The 21,580-nt window shown below is 32.0% G+C and overlaps 1 protein-coding gene across 4 annotated transcripts in view; it reads right to left on the bottom strand.

The window, feature by feature from the left end:
• LOC143255756 (protein FAM135A-like) overlaps window positions 1-21,580 on the bottom strand; it is a 91,031-nt gene that overhangs the window by 17,034 nt on the left and 52,417 nt on the right. For all 4 annotated transcript variants that reach the window (XM_076511929.1, XM_076511933.1, XM_076511931.1 and 1 more), the window contains 7 exons: window positions 17,782-18,011; window positions 12,313-12,491; window positions 9,206-11,240; window positions 4,587-4,646; window positions 2,558-2,667; window positions 1,905-1,996; window positions 71-168 (listed from right to left, as the gene is read on the bottom strand). In XM_076511929.1, the coding sequence (XP_076368044.1) occupies window positions 71-168; window positions 1,905-1,996; window positions 2,558-2,667; window positions 4,587-4,646; window positions 9,206-11,240; window positions 12,313-12,491; window positions 17,782-18,011 (2,804 nt within the window). The remainder of the gene's footprint in view (window positions 1-70; window positions 169-1,904; window positions 1,997-2,557; window positions 2,668-4,586; window positions 4,647-9,205; window positions 11,241-12,312; window positions 12,492-17,781; window positions 18,012-21,580) is intronic.

Raw genomic sequence — 21,580 nt, forward strand, 5'->3', positions numbered from 1 at the left:
AAGGATAATTAATCCGATAAACAAAAGAAACTCAAGTCCAAATGACTAATAACTAGTTTTAATGTCTCACCTTATCTTGGCAGGAATTAAACCAGAAACTTCTATGTGGTATGTTATTTCTGACACTAGTCTGTCTGTCATCACTTCAAAGTCTCCAAATGTTTCTCCCTATAAATAAAAATAAAACCAATAAAAAAGCTAAACATAGTTTAGTCAAAAGGTGATTACTTATGGCTTTTAAGTTTGTTTTTCTTTGAGAGGAATAGGTTATTAAATTTAACCTCTTTCTAGATAATGCTACAAAAGAATGTTGAATAAGTGTAATGGATTATGTCACACAATTTAATAAGAAACATTGTACAACACTAACTAGACAAGAAAAGGATCAGAGCATAATAGAAAACTTCATTCAAAACATACAATTTTAAAAAAATAACAGGTAGTTCATACAAATAAAATCTGGTAAAATTATAAACTGTAATTTTATGTACTACAAAAATCAATAAACAATACAAAATTATGCAATTTTTGCAAAATTAAGACATATACTGTAAAAATTCTAGAAAAAAATCTTTATCTTTAACATCTCTGCATTTCTTAATTGCATAACTACATTAAGATCTAAATATAACAAGAAATTTTAAAGTAAATAAGAACTGAAAATATTAGTAAAATTAAGGTTCATAAATTTGCCTTGAGCCAAATTCATTAAAACAGTTAAGCAAAGTGACACTTCACATAAACCAGATTTTTTGTTCATGAACCACAGATTCTATTTTTATCTTGGTGGACCACAATTGAATTTACATGATATACTGCCACTTTCTTTCCATAATTATGCAACCTTTTCATGGTCCATCTGAAAGGAGTCCATAGACCACTGGACCACAGACTGAAAACTGATGAGATGAAAAATTTTACAAGGCAGTACAATTTTCACTAAAAAAAAAAATTATTTCTATATCAAGAAATTGAGCAGGTCACTCCACTTTATAGACTGTGACAATAGTTTGGGGCAGAATAAGACATTTGTTGTAAAGCCTCTGTCAGTTCATGTATTCTCAAGACAGCTGGTATTGGTATTAAAACTTTAATTAAAATAATGTACAGAACAACATTTTGACTTTCTTATGTCATCTTCAGGTTAACAAAGGACAAATCATCATAAACTTTGTCGATTGAATTGGAGAAGTTACATTTTGCAGAAGAATTTTGTTACTGTTGTAAACTGTCACTTCTGCAGTAAAGAAAACCTTGTTAGTTTTTTTTGTTATAAATGTGGCAAACACACGAAGTGCCAAAAAACAAGACATTTTAATACTATTTTATTGCTGATCACTGTGATTAAGAAAGATGAACACTGGCTGCAGTATTAACACAGCTATAGTAAAACTTGTGAATATACTAACTTATATTTTCCAATTGCACTCCCTAATAATTTCACAACATTCTAAGCCATAAATCCTGATAGCTGACTTAAAAACAAGCAAATAAACACATTGGATGAATAATGTACAAGCATGCAGTTTCTATGATAATGTGTGAAATAATAACTGCTCTTACACAATATATGACTTAACATGGCAGCAACTATTTAATAAATTTCAATTTTAATCAAACAGCATGCATAAAAAGTATTGCACAAAAAGTAAAAAATAACAAAAACTTTACATGTGCATCTAAATATCCTCACTCTGCAAACTGTATCAGTTTTACTTGTCTACACAACAACTTTAGTTGTTTTACAAGGTAGTTTGAAATCTATAAATATATACATATATATATATATATATATATATCATGACATGTACATCGAAATAACTCAGTTGTAAGGAGTTAGAGGGTAAAGAAAGATAAGTGTAAAATGAGAACCAATTTACACTTATTGAAAGTCACCAATGTACCTGATTTCTTTCAGACATTATAAACTCAAAGTTCACAGTGGGTAGTCCAAGTTCCATGTAAGTCTTGACCAGCCTCAAATCAGCATTATTCCCTGAAAAAGTACACAATCTGATGATATATTTGAATGCAAGTATGTTTTAAAAATCAGTCTCAGAAACGTTTTGAGTTTCTGCTCAAATAATTTCTTTAATTCATTGATTGGAAAATCTATTGCACACACACAAAAAAACTAAAAATACAAATTTTTGAATATAAACTTTGTTGATTAAAAGTAATAAAAAATTACTTCCATCTTATCTAAATGTTACTTTACAGGTTTAAAACCTGTAATTTACGTTACAAATAAATTAAAGATACTGCCAAATATGAGTGACTGAAACATGACAATATGGATTTATTATTAGTCATAAGACACTTCATGATGATAATAATAAAGGAAAAAAGTTATTTTATAGTATTTTAAAATGTACTAAAGTTGTTTCGGGAATCCTCCTGTAAATTTAGGTAAACATATGTCAGCATATAATTTTAGATAATTTACAAACTTGGTGAAGATAATACAAGTCAAAATATGACTTCCAGGATAAGTCAAGAGTTATGTATCATTAAAATAACGTACACATCAGAGAAAATAAGTCTTGAAAGAATTTACCATCTAATCCATGAACACAAACAACCAGATGGATCCCCTCAGAGCTAAATGCTCTCAAATCATTATCACACTGAAAGTATGGAACACTGGATGCATATGTAGAAAAGTCACTGTAAATAAAACAAAAAAACTTTTTAACTACAAATAAAACCAATCATAAAAAATAATAAGCAACATGTATATGCATTATTATAATTTTCTTCTTATCATGCAAGATAAGTTTCAAAATGCTACCACAATAACGATTAGGTTTGAAATATTTATGCTTCTGGTTCTTCTGTACCTTTAACTCTCGTGTCAAAAAAACAAAAGATGTTGGTTGTGAAAATAACAAAAATTTCTGTAAGTCCAGATACTCCATTAACAATAAGAACTTTTACATCACTTCACAACATAAAAGCAAGATACAAAATTATAAAGTTAGATTACAAGGAAGTGATCTAGATTGTATTTTAACTGTTCTGTAATCGTATGTATAAATCAATAAATTAAATTTCAAGTTTACTCAAAAAACATCTTGATTAAGAAGCAATGATAAACTGACAAAACTTAAGGGTACAGTTGAACAGACTGTTTTAAGGTAGTTTAGCTGTATATTAGCCCACAGAGAATAGTTAAGGTACAATAAAGTTTGTTCTACTAACTTAACACTCCTACGAAAAGTGGGGCCTAATAGGCCCCAGAGCAACTTTAAAGGTTATTAATATTAGGCTAATGATTTTGTATTTAAATGAAATTGCCATTTAAATCCATTAATGAATGGATTAACAAGATTCCCACTGTCCCTATCTACTATCTAGCAAAACCACAGCCAGGGGAACGGGCTTGGAGAAATCAGGACTAGAAACGTCTTTTCGTAGGAGTGTTAAGTTTCTACACAGGTTGAGTACTTTATATTAAAAAGATTTTTGAGCCTCATCACACCATTGCTGTCCATGTCACCATTCCAATCATGTTCTGCCTGATGACCTTGCATTTTAAGAATATTCCTGCAGCATTGTTTCCACTTCAAAAGACTCTGCCATGTCTAAAACATATCATTTCTCAAATTCAAATTTTCTATAGTGCTAATTTAAACAGTCCAATCACACAGAAATCCATAAGCACTTCATCAAACAACTTGATATGTTACATCTTTGTACAGAATAGCATGAATATGTACTTCATCCTACAGGTATGTGATAAGTGAATGGATATGTTATGAAAGTTGTTTATGTACACATGACTTGTATCACTTTTCTAGAGATCAGAAGCTTCTTTATTGTGTTGTATATTGTTATTAGGAACACTTGATGGCTCTTCATCATTGCTCTTTTTGTTCATGAATTATTCCTTTGTTACTACTTTGCTTTTCAAAGCTGAAGTACAACTTGAAACAACTGTCTTAATGGATAGTCCTGGTAACCAAAGTTGATGCACGTTTATTTGTTCTTCAGTATTACTAAACACAAGGGCTATCCTCATCTTGAAATTTCTAAATCCCTGATTTGAGCATTTCAATGCCATCACCCTATTTACAATGTGCTAAGTAGCATTATAATGACCTCTTTATACGTCATTTCACTATGACTATCAGCTGTAGTTGTAAAGTGACTTCTTGATTCACATGTTCAAAATAATTTTAATATCATGTAATCAACCTCTATACTGCTTTGCATCATTTATTTTTGTTCTGTTTTTTTTTTTACTTAAAATCTCTGTAATTAGTTAACAGTGATAAGTTATAAATGCAAAGTTAAGGCAAGTAAACATGTTCAACACAATTGTTTAAGTACTGAAAGAGATGAATCTGTAATAGTTGGAACAATCCGTCAAAATTTTCATCTGTCCAACATACTGGAAAATGTATTTGGATAGTGTAACAGTTAATATATAATAAACTGGCTGTAATTTTAATTTTATAGATTCCATTGTGTTATTTTCAAATAAAGAAATCTAGAAAATGTGCTGTTATTAAAGATAAAATTCTTTAATTATATACCATATGTCTAGTACTTCTTAATATAAAAAACACTAAAATGAGACTCACCTATACCATAACCAAGGCTGGTTCAAATGTTTCCTAAATTCTTCTTTAGCTTTAACAAAACTAAAAGGAGAAAGCAGATTTAAAAGTATTTCAGCACAGTTTTAAAGAAAAGCCTTAAACAAGTTGCATAAACATATACTTCATCCAACACCATATTTATGTACACAGTTGCATATAATGATGTAATTGTAAATAAAAACAATGCCTGTGACAAGAAGTTTCAAAATCAGAAGGTTTGCAACTATGTTTCATAAATTTTATGTAAACACTTTTTGAAAGTGAAATGTACAGAATAGTGTCAGATATAAAAGACTGTTTAGTGTAGGTAGTATTAATTAATTTTGTGAGTTAATATTTCATCATTATTTTTTCATAATTAGAGTTTAAAGCAGACAACTATTGGAAGTTGTATTTCTCAGTTATTGGTGTCAAGGGTATTGAATGTTGTGTGCAATTCACTAATGTTGAGGATACAGAGAATTCTAAAATGCCTAAGTTACAGACATATAAATAGTAGCAAGAAAATAGAGTGAGAAGAGAGCCAAAAGTAAAGCTGAGTGAAGGAGAATTTTGGTCAGAGAAAGGTTAGAAAATGTAAGGTCACAGGAGTGAATAGCTTAATGACTGATATGTTAAAGTGAGATTAACAGTTTTGTCACATTTTAGAAGAATAATCTGTCCATCAAAGGGTGTTCTAAAGCAATTGAACCTGCCTGTGTGGACTTTGACAAAAGTAGCCCGACATGCAAAAAGCAAATGAGTATTAGGAATTCAGGATACAACTGCAGTAACTCAGAAGGCTAAGTAAATGAATCATGCACCCATACTGCTGTAATAAAAAGAAAATGAGTATAGTATTTAAGATACAGCTATGATACACATAATGCAAATAATTTTTGTTCACATTTAACTTGTTTTGAAAACATTATTTTAAAATATGTGAAGTGCATGCTGTTCATTTACCATCATATGTATCACAAACAAGTCACAGATACATACTGTAGAAGAATCCTCAGCCCAACACACGAATATATTTAGCTTACTATATATACTTGACAAATAGTACTTAGCTTGTTTCTTCAATCTTCTCATATTTATTTCATTTACATAATGCTACAAAATTATATAGTTTTCTAATTAGCTAATAATTCATAACAGAAATAATAAAAAGAAATTACTAGGGCATGCCAAATCTCTTTTAAAAAAATGGTCACTCAGTGATGTCCAGGCCTGCAATGATTTGAGCACATCATTGAAATCACCTGAACTAAAATAGGTTAATTTAACAGGACTTAAGCAAAAATCCTATTTCTTAGTTTTCACTTTTTGTATTTTTTCTGTATTTAAAAGAATTATGTAGCAATGTGAAAAGTATGAAAGATAACACTTTCCTTCCATGAAGTTAAAATTTTCCTCCTCTGAAAATTTATTTCTGACACATACTTGTTAAGTAATGCTTTCTATCTGCAAAAGTTTTTCATGTGTCACAAGCCTTTTGGTCAAGCATACTCCTCAGTTCAAATGCTTTTTATTTACTTGCATCCAAATTGTCATATGGCAAGAGAGAAACTAAATGTTGCCTTCAAAAGCATCCTGATGTAGGAACCCTCTAAAAACAGGATTATAGGTGGGAGATCAACCCCACTTCTGTAACAAGTATACTCTTCACCCAGAGGTAGAAAAGGGGAGACAGATCTGAGCAGATAATTTCAAGTAGCACATCCCAATAGGAGAAAAAAATGGTTGGACAGTGATCCTAACCATAATATACAATAATTTCAATCTTCCTGATGAACAAATGGTGAGTAGAAAAAATAAAGAAGGAATGTACTCCAACATGTAGAGTAACTATGGTCCAACAAACTGTATATGACAAGTCAACTCATCTGAAACTCAACTACTAGGAACTGACATCCATGCAGGGGTTAGAACGAGGTTTATACCATCAGTTCACCAATTATGATTCAAAACTCAACTGCTGTGAACCAGCATCTATGTGGAAGTAGGAAAGAGAATCATACCATCTTCACCTCATGTTCAACCAACCAGAGGAAGCAATTTCTACATTGTACAAGGAACAAAGCACATGTGAGGTAAGTAAAGTACATAGAATTCTAACTTAAACCAAATACATTAGACCAACTCAAATCCAGTAACATCCTCAAAAGAATGACACTAAGGGTTAGTGCAAGAGGAAGAAGTGGAACCAATAAAGGTAAGTACTATGACCAATAGCACTAGAGAAGTAAACCTGAACTGAAATGAATGGTATCAGCCACCCCCTAAACATGTGAGAACTTGTAGTAATTGGTTCAGATACAAGTTCAAAACTCAACTGCTGAAACATTACTTCCCTGTGTGGTAAAAATGAGGAATCCCACTTGAAGGTGTGAACTGCATATATGTCAACACACTACATGTGTGAGTGCATCAAGTCAGTTGGTTCAGCTTAACACACAAATCACAATAGCTGAAAACTGATACACCTGCAAAGTGTAGGATGAGGGATCCCAATCACACAACGTGTGAGGACATGATGGTGGTTGGTTTAGCTCTGAATTTCAAACTCAACCACTTGGAATCAGCTTTCACACAGGGGAAGGATGAGGGATTCTAGCCATCTTGACAGCTCACTCCAAAGCTACATCCCTTCTGAGAAGCCTGTGCAGAAATGTAGCATCTTTGTCAAGGATCTTCATCAACTACACCAGCATAACACCACCACTCTACTCCCAAATGAATGGAGGAACCATTGTATGTTTTTCATTCATGAGGATGCTTCCATAATCCACATCCCCAACAGCATGGAACTGTCTTACTCCAATGGAAGAAAAATGAAATTAGGAATGGGGTGAAGAGTCCAGAGAATCATTCAACCAGAGACAGTGTAACTTGTGATCACAAAACCCAATTCTTGTATTCAATCTAAGGAATAGCAAGGATGAGCAGCAGTCCCATTCTGTTTTATCCATGAAGCCCATGGGTCAGTAGGTCTGGATTGAGTATATCTATGAAGCAAATATATTGCAAGGAATAATCTAAGAGCAATTTTCCAGAATACCCCATATCTAGTATATGTAATAGTAAGGAACAATGTACATTGAGTAGCCATGGAAACTACAAAAGTGAAATCAACATGACCATACAGTGTGTATTTGAATACAAATCTGAGTGAGTGAAGTATATCTGAACAGGCCTCTGAAAAGTATATATAATGACAGAAAGAAAAAAACACCAGTGACAGTCAAACTGTAGTCCACAGAATAAAGGAAGAAATAGCAACAAGATGCAAATAATGAGAGATGAAAGTTTGCAGAATGGTTCACATGCTCAGTTGGAGAATTTCCTTCAAATAACAATGCAGATGAGATGACAGGGAAAAAAACTGAAATTATCTAATCTTATGGGAAGATAACTGGAATAAATGATAGGATAAAAGAGACAAGGAAGAATAAACCAATTGAATTAACAGCTGACCCAACTGGTAATGATTGAAGTAGAGATTTTACAAAGAAAGGATGGTATCCAAGAGATGAATTGGTGAGAATAGTTATGAAACATAGCCAAGAAATAAGAAGGAAAATGAGTCACCAAAGTCTTGGGAAAAAAAGATCCATCCAGGTAAAGAAGAAGAATGGTGCACAGTATACGAAACATCAATGGCAAACCAATCCAATGTACGACAGCCACAGGCCAAAAGGAGGAAGAAAATTTCTCTAAGGGATAAATAAAACACGGAAGAAGAAGAAAAATGTACTAATCTGGCTAAGGTAAGGCAAAAGAAGCACCATATTGACATCCAAACCAGAAGGGTCACATGCTATGGAAGGTAATCAATCCAGAAGGAACATAGCAAGAGTGATAAAATATGGGAGGCAAAAACTATACAAGAACACAAAAAATGAAATGTGTGGAATAAAATTAAAAATTGCAAACAATTCTACACTAATTCTAACCTTTCCTTTACAAGTAACATAAACCATAACATGTTCATCTTGTTTTCTTTCATTCCTGAAATGCCTACTGGGATGATCTGTTTAATAAATTAAATTCTGAAATAAAAATTGCATATAATCTCTCACATAAGTTTGGCTATCTAAGAAAAAATATATTAAGAAGAAACACTTCATTTAAAATTTTCTTGTTATGTTAGCACCTCAGTCTTATTTAAAAAAAAAAAAATAAATGGCAAATGATAGTTTTAGCCAACTTTCATAAGCCTCCATCTTCATCTGATGATGTCATAGAAACTGAGTTTGTCAGGCAGATCATTGTTATGACATTAAACTTCTTTGAAAGAGTTTAATCATGTTTTATAGCTAGGACAACATTTTTGTGAGAAATGGCCTATCTTGGATGTTCATAAAAGCCCAGACTTTCCTAATAAACAAGTAAAACCAATCAACCTTGATAATTACACTGCTATATCTTTAAAACACCCTTCCACATGGTTTTGAATAATATACACACACACACACACCTTTATGCTTTAATGGCAAATTCAAAACAAAAGTATTTCTACTAATGAACATAATGTTTAAAATCAGTTTCTCTGTTGCAACACATTTATAATTCAAATATATCAAAGTATACTGAAGAATAAGAAATGTTTTACACACCTAATCATCTCCAACCCTACAGCTGAACCTGTGCTAGCTTTTGGCAAATCTTCTTTTAAACCAGTAGAAGGCAAAACATTTTGGCTTTGACAGTGTTCTCCCACTTGTATTTCACATAAGCTCACATCTGATCTTCTTGTAACACCATTAGACAGACTGGTTAGGGGCTTTTTATGAGTCTGTGGTAGATCAATGAGCATATCTAGTATTTTTGATTTTGATTCAGGGTAAGAAAGTGCATCAGAAAGTTGTTTGTTATTTTTTGACTTCAGGTCTAAATTTTTTATAGTTCTGTTTTGAGGTTCTTCATTTTTTTGTGTTTTATTCTTTTCTGACAATTCTAAAGTTTTATATTCAGCATTCTTTTTATCAACTTCAGAGCAAAATGAAGAGGACATTCTGGATTTTGGTGGCAATGCTGGTGGTTGATTTTTAATTATGTCTAGTTCACAGGAATGGGCAGTAGCATGCTTTGTAGGTGGTGTCAACATTTTTCTGTTGTTGTTGTTTTTCATACGATATTTAACTAAATCACGAGAAACATAAGTTGCTGGTTCTGGGACACTAGAACTTCTGACAAAATCCTTAGATAGCACTTTAGTCTCTTTTTCTGCTGCAGATGTATTTGTTTTCTGACAGCAGTGGCCTTCAGAAAACAGAGCAGGAGGTTTAGGAAAGAACACTGTTCCTTGAGTATCTAAATTAGACAAATAACTTTCTCCTCTTGATGGTATGAAAATATTGTTTTTAAAATGTTTGGTGATGTTAAGTGTATCAGTTGTAGCACAGCTTATAAATAAATTATTGTCTTTATCATCAAGAAGATCATTTTCACTTTTACTTTTATCCAAAATCCCAGGGGGATCCCTGAATTCAACTGGAGGTGAAGGGGGATCAGTTTGGTTTATAATTTCTCCATCTAAAATACCATTCTGATATTGATGTGGTTCTAAATTGTTTTCTTGATGTTCAGCAAATTCAGTGTTAACTAACTTTTCCATATATGTCTGGCTGGTATTCTTTTCCTCTTTTATTTGCTCTTCTGAGGTCACTTCCCTTGTCTCAGACAGATTGATAGGTCTTCCTTTTAATTTTTTGTCCTGATTATTTAGTCTTGTTCTACTTACTTGATGTTTTCTGTTTTCAGAACTTAAAGTCTGTGTTCTTAAATTATCAAATGTTGGTTTTGGCCTGATCCTTTTGGGTGAAGAATGTCTAGAATTGTTTTTCTCTAGCTGAGAAGACCTTTTATCATAACAATTTATAGGTGGAAGAAAGGAAGTTTTTGGTCCCAGCTGTGACCTTTCTCGTGAAAGAGGTTTATAAAAGGCTGCTGCAGGAGCTGATGAAAACTGATTTACTAGTAAATTTGCTGAATTAGAGTCAGATGGAGTATATCGAGATTTGAACTGCGGAGGAGGAGGAAAGGGTGTCAAAGACAAATCTGGCATAGACTCACTTACTGTAAGAGAGGACATTGGTTCATTATATGCAGTCACTGACAAAGTGCTCTGAGCATGGCGAATTAAACCACATAAAGGAAAGAATGCTCTTAGAGTTTGGAGATTGTTAGCATTACCATTTTTATTTAAGTCTAATTTCTTGAAACCTGGGAAAACCTGAGATTTATTACCATTGTTCGAATGTGGTTTTTTGAGCTGTTTCAAAAGATTTGAAGTCCTAGCTTTCAATTTCATCTTTGAGCGGAGATTCAGTTTGCTCCCTTTCTTGGACAAACTCTCATCAGAAACAATGTACTCATCATGTGAAGATTCAAAGTCTGATTTTATGTTTGTTAGTGATTTCTCTCCACATGAGACTTTCCTTGCAGGAAAATACATTTGTGTTTTACTGACAGGGGATGGGGTAGGCTCAGAGTTCCAAGACAAAACAGATGGACTTGATGACAAACTGAAGAAATCTGGGGAGTTAAGAACATTTGGAGAATTTGATGGTTCTGAAGATGGGCATGGATTGGGACTTTTTTCCATATCTTCCACAAGAAAGTTCAAATCAGATAAACTGATAGTTGATTCTGGAGAAAAAAAAGCACATAAAACATGAATTCTGTACTTAAGATATATGGATACTATTTGATGTTCAATGGTATCATTTACTACTTTGCAGACAAGAGATATATTAACGATATTCAGTTTTTCCTTCTCACTTTGGGATATGCTTAATCTAATAGCATGAAACACTGTACAAATGTACAAAACAGTATACAGTTTCTGATTTAAAAACTCCTTAAATTTGATTTAGTATTTTTATCATTTTTTTAGACTGTGAAATATCCAAGTGTTTGTTATGAGATGCTGCTTTTGAAAATTACAAACACCATTGTCCAAGAATTTCAACTTTGTTTATTGTTAATCACAAAGTTACATTTTATACAACTATTTATTTTCTATAACATATTCCTTTTGATACTTTTTTGTTGAAGAAAAGTCACTTCTGGTTATAAATCATAAAATGTGTGGCAAAATATGCGAGTGATTTACATTACAGTTGCAAATTTCGAAAAACTACTCACTTCTAGACATTTTTGTATAACTTTATTATAAATACATGCAAATCTTGATTCGTACGTTGTTTTATTCAGATCTTATGTAAATGAAAATGTGCAAATTTGCCCGTTTTTACATAGAAAAAGTTAATTTCTAAATTTCATTATCCAGGTCACAACAGCAAAGTTTGAAGGAAATAATGGCCATTTTCTGTACTTTTACAACACAAGTAATTACGAAATAGCATACTGTCCAAGAACAAAATTTGTATTACACAGTGTTATGATCTACGTTAGGAAGGATGGAAAAATTCTTAATTCAATAAATAAGCTGTTCACAAGCAAGAATCAGTGTTGTACAAAATGAAATTTGTCTTTGCAAATTACACATACATGTTATATAATGACAAAATAACAATACTTGATATCTTATGTAATAGAAATAAATTGTTAGAATAGAATAGAATCGTTAATCTTACTTAAACTTTGAAACATGACATACAGATGTGTACTAAATATTTTAGAAATGCATGTTTATCATGATAGGGTTAAAATAAAGTTTTCATTGATAGAAAAATACAACTACTGATTTAAAACTCACGAGAACTGCAGGAGCTGTGAGAAAACCTTCTGGTTAATTCCATGTAATGTTCTTCAAATATCACTGGTAAGGAATTGGAATCACCATCCAAGTCGACACATTCTACCTCAACAGGAGGGAGAAGACTGAGATACTGTGACCGTTTTAACATTTCTGTGACATCTAGATAACTTTGGTAACTGAAATCAAAATCATATACATACTGTAAAAAACTCTAAGTAAGACATAGAAAGTCAGATTTACTTTTCTTCATGAGTACCACTAGAAATAAACACGTAAATAGCAGAATCCACTTCGAAATTATCCTAATACAAAATTTTACCTGCAAAAGAATCTGAATTTAATTTTCAATTCTGAGATTACCAATCGTATAAGAATAAAGTTAACATTTTCATCACCTGAATATATATTTCAAAATGATACCATAGAAATGAAAACTATTACCTTCAACTACTACAAAAAGGATTTGGGGCACACACTAAGCCTTGAAAACTCCCACCCTTACTTGTACTATAATGTTTATCATCAGTTTATGATGCAATCAGCATTAAACTATAGCCCTCAGCAAAGTGACATTTCTTGTGTGCAGCACTTCCTTTAAAAAAATTGTATATATTGAAGTTCAATTCTTGATGAGACAAAAATGATATATTTGAAATAGAGTGAAATGGCAGATAGTTCTGTGGAGATATGGGTATTTATCTGAAATACATTTTCAGGTAAGAAAGGTATTAACTTCAGAAACACTAATCACATATTCACAGAATGCAGCTAGAATCCCATATTGATAAAATAATGAAAAGACTGGTATAGATAAAGAAATTAAAAAATGAACTTTTTTGTAGCATATAGAAACAGAAAGGAAAAAGTGCAAGAAGGGTGTTTCAGTATACAGGGACTAGGGGACATTCTTTGTGAAATACTGCATTCATCTCATGCAGAGAGTACTTTTTGCTCAACAGAGATAGTGAAGCAAAAGGTACAGTCAAAAGAAATACCTGTATGGTACTAAAGCGTCACACAGCGTGTGAAATATAAAGACTGCACAACTAGCCCATACATTTCAGGGTGTTGACAGAAAGTGTAACAAAGCAAAAGTAATAAGCCATATAGTACATAAAAAACAGCTTCATGAAATAATTATCACAACAGACACAAGAATGAATGATTTGTTTGTTTTGAATTTCACACAAAGGTACACGAAGGCAATCTACATTATGTGTCCCTAATTTAACAGCATAAGACTAAAGGGAAGGAAGCTAGCCATCAACACCCACCATCAAATTCTTGAACTATGCTTTTGCCAGTGAATAATGGGATTGACCATAACATTATAATGTCTCCATGGCTAAAAGAGCAAACATGTTTGATGTGATGAGGATTTGAAACCATAACTCTCAGACTGCAAGTTGAGCACCCTAACCACATGAATAAGACTTCATAAATTCATCACTGTTGTAGGAACCTAATCTACCTTCAGTGGAAGAAGACTCTCCTCATGACCCATAACAATCTGAGAATACTATTAATGGTTGTACTATGACCAGCACAACATCCACTTCTAAAATAGCCAGAGTCAATAAGACGCACAAAAAAGCCTCTGACCTGTAGTTTATAACAGATATGCTAACCCAGCAAGAAGCAACCCAAATTGATGAAGAATTTGAGCCAAGAAGATCCTATTTCTCAACAAAATAGCAAGTGTCATATACCATTTGACTATTTTTTCAACTAATTGTTTACTCTTTACATTATCAAAATTGCTGAAGAAATAAATAGATTTGCAAACCAACAAGATGAATACTATCTAAACATTAAAATAAAATAAAAATGCTGAAATACAGTGATGTTACTTCGAAACAAAGTATAGCTTCCTTAGTATTTTTATTGATATGGGCATAGCTTGCTTCCCAATTGTTAGAGATAACTGGTCTACCATTCCTTCATATTATCTACTTCCGTTTCCTTCAATATTTTCTAAATAAGTAATTCCTATCATTCACTTTATGGATTTCAGCAATATTGTTGAAAACCTACCAAAAACTAATGCTAAAGATGACAGACTATTCAAATTCAGGCCTGTGTTTGATCATTTACTAACAGTTTTTTCGGTTCACAATATAAACATTTTTTTAAAAATAAATTCAGGCACAACATTTCTAGTCAGAAAAACATTAAAACTCATGCCAGCTACTTTTCCTTTCTTCTTATTCTCTTTCTTTAAAAACTGAAGTTTCTTCAGTAGAAATTTTAAAATATCTTGTTTTTAATATCTGTTTCTTTACACCATGACTAGGCATCCATATTTAAGGTCTTTCTTTTGCTTCAAATACAATTATATTTTTGAATTATTCAGTACTTGTACACTGCATTAATTTCAAAACATTTCTTTCACTTTTTTTCTACAACTACTGTTTTGACACAGAAAAAAATCGACTGTACACGTTGTTAATAAAAATGCCAAATTTAATTTTTTGTGTACCTTGAAAATAATTTTTATTCACTATACATTACTGTATTTAGTGTTCAGTGCACATCTATTTTAAGTGTTTAAAGGTACAGTTTACAAGTAAATACTCCACTGTTCTTAGTTATTCATCTCTAAACAGCTGTTCTGTAACAATGTTAAACTAGTTTTCATTTATTTTATTATTCTATTTATGATCTGTATAAGCCTATATAAATATAGTTTTTATTGTTTAATAATTTGGTTTTGATTGTTTTTCATTTCCACACAGCTGGGAGAATTCTGATTTGGTAATCTGTGTTGAAGTGCAATTTTAAATTTATTTTGCATTATACTCATCACCTGTACTAAACTAAAGCATATTTATTTATTTATCCTACTTACACTTTACATACTTTTACTCACAAACACTTATTACTTGTGGTCATCACTGAGACCCCTATCTTGTTTATATATCTTGATTTGTTACTTTCATATACAGTTTTGGGTAATTCCAATTTCTGCTTTTATAACATTTTTTGCAAAATATCAAAATTATTTTGAATATCAGTCTTATTTTAATCTATACAGAAAAAGAAGTGAGGGCTTCTGACTACAGAGAGTAAAGATAGTAAAAAGGAGAAAGAAAAAACTAGTAGACAGATGGTAATATTACAAGTAGCCTAACAATCATAGTAGTAACAGTACATACAGTTGTTACAAGCCCATCTTTCCAAATTGTGAATTAAATTTTAAATATGAATTAAATACATAAAAATTAATTTAAATTATTTTTTTTACTTCTACTGATTAAATACAAAAGGAAATAAAATCACTATAAACTCTTCCAGTTCAAAGTGATAAACCTAATTCATGTCCAAGGACTTGCACTCAACCATGGATGAATTTAAATTTTCTAATACAGAATGGTCCATACTTATCTTTTCTGTTTTAATATTTAATAGCTAAATATCTAAAAAAAATATAATCATGCCCAATTCAAGCAGTTTTCATTGTCACAGTTTTCATCTATTCTGGTGAATAGTATTACCCCATAAAATGATAATTACACAAAAAAAAAAAGGCTCAATGTATTGTTCAACTTGCAGAGACCAAGTTAGTTACTGTGGTGCAGTATAATTATTAGGATAATGATCTACATTTAAATTAACTAACAAAATTGAATCACTGGATTGAATAATGATGACAAATACTGCTGTCAAAGGATCCATATCACAAACTTTGGAAAATATATCAATTTGATTAAGAGAAGAAATCCATTTAATGGAAGAAATAATAATTCTAATCAAAAATTTTAACTGAAATGTTTACAAAAATTTATCTTTCACTAAATTGAGTAAATAAAATGAAGAAAACTGTCAATTCTTAAGATAACAAACTTAAAACTAATGGCAAAAACTTTGTAAGGAGTTGCAAAAAAAAAAACTGAACTTGAGCTATGCTAAGAAGAGAATGAGCCTTCAGTTTACTAATGTGTTTAAGAGGAGTACTGAGCGTGGAAGATGTGTCACCTTCTTAATGGTGGAGGGCTATAGTTTAATATTGACTGCAGTACACATTAACACAGAATCTCTCTCTCAACCAAAAGAGTCTTGTTAGCTGGGGTTAGACAAAATGTTTATTAAATTTTATTGAAATATATTAAGATGTAATGTACATGATATAATTATTAGAATGTAAAGTTTCCACGTTAAACATAAATTGCCAGTTACAACTAACCACATCAACAAAATCCATAGTTAATTGGAACACTTCTTCTATAATTAAAGAGTCTGCTACACAACCCCTTCTCTTCTTCATCTGTCATTACATGTTTTTCAACCCATAGCCCAAAACATGCTCAGCAGATAGCTCCAAATTTAACTGACTGTGAATGAACTTTGCTATTCTTTGGCATGTCCTCATCAACTACCCTCAATTACCTGCAAAGTGTAAGGCTCCCAAATGTTCAACTTGTGCAGCTGTCATAAATATGATCACATGTTTTGACAACCTGTGTTAAATACATCTGTCAAGCCTGTAAATGCTGCATTGACTTGACACTCAAAAATAGCTTAAATTAAAAAAAAAAACATACTAAATATTGTAGCAGTATTTGTAGCCTTCTGCCAGATAAGGAAATCAAGAATATGATCTCCAACCACAAACAAAGAAAGAAGAAAGGTTACATTATTTGATTTGACAAAGTAAAAAAAAATAAAAATCAATTAGCTATGTGTGACCACTGCTAGAAAACTGACGTGAACTCTCAAAAACTACCTGGCTCTGATTGCCCATATCTCCAAAACAAAATATGTTACCATCATATAAATTGCATTTTTGGACACACCATATTCTAGATTTTTCAACAGTGTAGTATATGTAATGCCTCTGTAAAACAATCACCAGAATTGCTTGTTCCTTATTCTATCAGCTAAAATCACTAATTTGCCTCTATTTGAGGGAAAACTCTGTGTTACAACATGTAGGAGTTTCATTCAAGACATGTTATGTGTGATAAAATACTGTTGCTAGAACTACAAAGTAATAACTCTCAGTTTCACTGAAATGTTAATATCACTTAATTTAAAAAAAACAATCTGATTTTTTTGTTTCCAAAGACTTGTAATGTTTACTAAGTTTGCCAGATTTCATTATGATATACATACTATACTAACAGTTATAGTACATTTACTTTCATGGTTACATGATGGTTGCAATATTGATCAAATTGACAGAGCCTATGTAAACAGAGTTAAGTAATATTGTCATGGACTTTTATTTTTCTGCCTGTTAAAAAAAAAAAGATTTAGGTACTTATTTTTATTTATGATCACAAAACTAACATTTCTAACTATATATTGCAAAATAATATTTTATCCATACTTTACTTTTACAACTGATAAATATTTTGGGAAATTTTCTTCATAATGCTAAAGTATACCTTATTTGTTCAAATATCAGATTATTGTGATATTTCAAGCATTATGTAAAAATTCTAAGCAGCATATACGCAAGAGTACCTGAAATCATCACAGCTCAGGGCTGACATAAGTGGTTTTTTAATTAGAAAAAAAGCTTCTGAAAAATGCTTCACACGTTGCTGATGGTGTTCTTGGGCTAGGTGTTGTCGAATCCTTTCCTGATTCACAACGACCTCTAGAAACTGCTGCCACAACACAATGAGAGCTCCACATAGCTGAGCTACATCACTATTTGCCAAGACAAGTAAATCTTCCTCTGTCTCAATGTTCTGCAAGTAGCATATTGCAAACATTAAATTTATGATAAAATACAAATTAACCTAAAAAGTACTTCTATATCACTTCCTCCAGCATTAGCTTTATACGTGAATAGTAAATTAAAACGGTAATATAAGTCAAGTTAACATACATTTAAATAGTTTTTTACTCTTAAACAAAAAAATGTTGATTTGTCTGAAATTAAGCACAAAGCTACAAAACTGGCTTTCAGTGCTCTGCCCACATTGGTATCAAAATCTCGTTTCTATTGTTGTAAGACTGCAGTCATATCACTGTGCCACTGGGGAGCCTTCAAGAAAAAAATAATGTACAAAAAATCTATCACTCACCCAGTTTAACTTGTAGCATATATTATCTAATATTTTCCTCCAAGCTTAAAGTATTAAAAATATACTCTTCAAAACAAGAAATGCAAAAGGGATATTTTTGTTATTTTAAAGAGAAATATATGTAATAACGTTACAAGCTCAGATTATGTGATGTTACACGTGTTAAGGCACTGATTGTGAGACCAAAATGACAATAAAAGTTGTGCACTTTGAAAACGGAGGAAAACATCGGATTTTTTGCCAAAACGCATGCGTGTCCAATAAATTTGTTTGAGAGATCTGCATGTTCTGCAAGTGCAACATGTGCAAAATCCCTATAAAAGTGATGGGTTCTCAGTTTCCATAGCTCAGTGTTAAGCCACCGACACACAATACAGTTACGCCAAGACTGACTGACGCACAACGCAACAACGCCATTGGTCGCTTGGAAGCAGGCGAATCTCGATCAGATGTTGCCAGAGCTGTGAATGTCCACCCAAGTACCATCACAAGGCTATGGAATCGTCACCAACAACATGGATCAACTGGTGACCGTCCATGATCTGGCAGACCTCATGTGACCACGCCCGCACAAGATCGCAACATCCGGTTACGTCACCTTCGGAATAGGACCACCACTGTAACGTCTACTGCCTCAACCATACCAGGGCTGCGTAGGATTTCTGATCAGACTGTACGCAACCGTCAACAAGATTCTTAGGCCCCATGTGCAACCCATCATGGTGAATGTCAACGACGTTTTTCAACATGACAACGCCCGTCCTTACACAGCCCGACTCACCACTGTCTTCTTGAGACACCACAACATCAACGTTCTTCCCTGGCCCTCCAGATCACCAGATTTAAACCCCATCGAACATCTTTGGGACGAGTTGGACCGATTTCTGCGACGGTGACAACCTCAACCGCAGACTCTACTTCAGCTTGCAGCAGCTTTGCAGGCTGAGTGGACAGCCATTCCACAGGATGTGATTCGTCATCTCATCGCTTCCATGGGCAGGAGATGCCAAGCAGTTATTGATGCTCATGGGGGGCATACTCGTTATTGACGTTGAGTGACGTTAAACTTCAACTAGTGAGCGTGGACTTCGCCTTTGCAGACTTTGGATGTTCAGCAGTGAATGTGCAAAGTTTCACACGTCATACAGAACTACCCGGAATAAACTTGTTAACAATTTGTCTCATATTTTGCCTTTTGCGTTTCTTTTTTTGAAGAGTATATATTTGAACTGTTTGAAAAATTAGATATAATACATGAGAGCAAAAGCAATACATGGAAACAAGTATACTAAAATTACTACTAAGAAATTAAAAACAATTTAACAAGAGAAATATTTAAAACAGAGCTTGCACTATCTTACAACTTTTACAAAAAGTGCACACTAAGTAAATTGAATACAAGATACTTGTTTACTAGATAATTAATTAATTAAAACTGACCATTAATCAGCATTCAGAAAACAAGCTAGCTTGTAAAATAAAATACACATTACCATTTCGGTTAGCTAAATTAACTAAAAAGAAAAACATTTGGGACAAAATATTAGTACAGAGACTAAAATACTAGTTACATCACTTATGTGACCTTATTAGTTACAGTCTACTCATGTCTATACTAATTTTATTCAAAATTAATCTTTTTGTTTTTTTAAATAATTCATTTCCAGCCAATCTTCAGTCATACATGCATACCTTCATTTATATCTCCAGGATTGAATAGAAAGCCAATAAACCTTGGAAAATGCCTTAACATTTACAGAATAGCAAAAACAAGTGGTTGTACATTTTTAAACAAAATATCCAGTTTTTATCAATCAAATGCTAACAATGTTGCATATGTTATTCAAAGACATCTTAGAATGTCTAACTATAGACCAGTGAAATGCAACTGTGTTATGCCACCAGTAAAAAAGAGGATTAAACAAATTTGAAAACTGTATATGAATTCAATCAAGTAATAAACTCAATACAAATAGCAAGTTTAAACTTGGGAATTCAGTCACTCCAGGCTTTTTCATCCTACCTTTTACTAAATAATTTTATGAATTCATGAGAGTTTCAAAAATCACTTTCTACTACTGATAACTGCTAACAAAAAACACACATGTAGAGAAGGATATTTATTAAACCATCTTTGAATTAGGCTTTTTATTATGTACAGAAAAACTTTCAGAATTATGAGAAATAATGCATTTACATAAAGGTAAGCATCTATTTCAATTTCATTTCAATTTTTAAATTCAAGGTTTCATGTGTTGTCGAGCCACTTGTTAGATTACTGTCTAACACAGGAATGAAAAAAGGGTCTAGAAGTAAGTATGAGGTAGAATCTATATTAACTTTTTCCATATGGGGTCAGTGCATTGTGGCAACCTCATATCCATAAAATAACCAGTTTCCATACTATAGCTTCGTGTATCGTTATGATATTTGACTAGCTTCCCTTGCACATTACAAGTAATTTGTGCACAAATTCTTAATTAACTATTTTTGCTAAAGATTATTTGTTCATGAACATATAAAGTTAAAGTTGCTCTAAGTGTAAGGTGATTAGTGATTTTCATGTTAAAAATAAAAATTCTAAAAATTTTCAAATTCAATTAATGCAACCTCTAAAATCTCTGAAATAAACATTGAATGTTTTTTTGTGGTTAACTGAAATTTTAGCTGTTACTTTCCCTATCCCAACTCTATATGGACTTGGTCAATTTGACCAAACATATAACCACCTTAAATAAATCTAAGCTACTCTTTTTCCCTTCTAGAATGATTGCAAATTGTAACAGAACTACATTTGTTTATCCTAAGTAGCTTAAGGCCCACAACATCCATTTATACTTAACTTTATTGTATTATTGCCCTTTGATCCATATATCACTAAAGAATCCTACCATACAAGTTCAAAATCACTTGTCAAGTGCATAAGCACAAATTTTCATATTGCATGATGTAATTAAAAACTTCTAGTTAATACATAAAATATTTTTCATTATCTTACCTAATCTAACCTAACATGTTTCTAATTTTCACACTTTATTGACCTATGAGCAAAAAATATAGTACTTATCAATGACCCTGTTTTCTTTTGCTGTTGGTTATCAATGAAATTTAACCTTTTTTTTTTTTTTATAAATATATATACTGATACTTATACACTAAATAATTTTTACTTAAATCATGCACTAAATAACACAGATTAATAACATACACAATGCAAACAGTGTTCTATA

The sequence above is a fragment of the Tachypleus tridentatus genome, chromosome 7 (assembly GCF_004210375.1).
Source record: "Tachypleus tridentatus isolate NWPU-2018 chromosome 7, ASM421037v1, whole genome shotgun sequence".
In the NCBI taxonomy this organism is placed as follows: domain Eukaryota; kingdom Metazoa; phylum Arthropoda; class Merostomata; order Xiphosura; family Limulidae; genus Tachypleus; species Tachypleus tridentatus.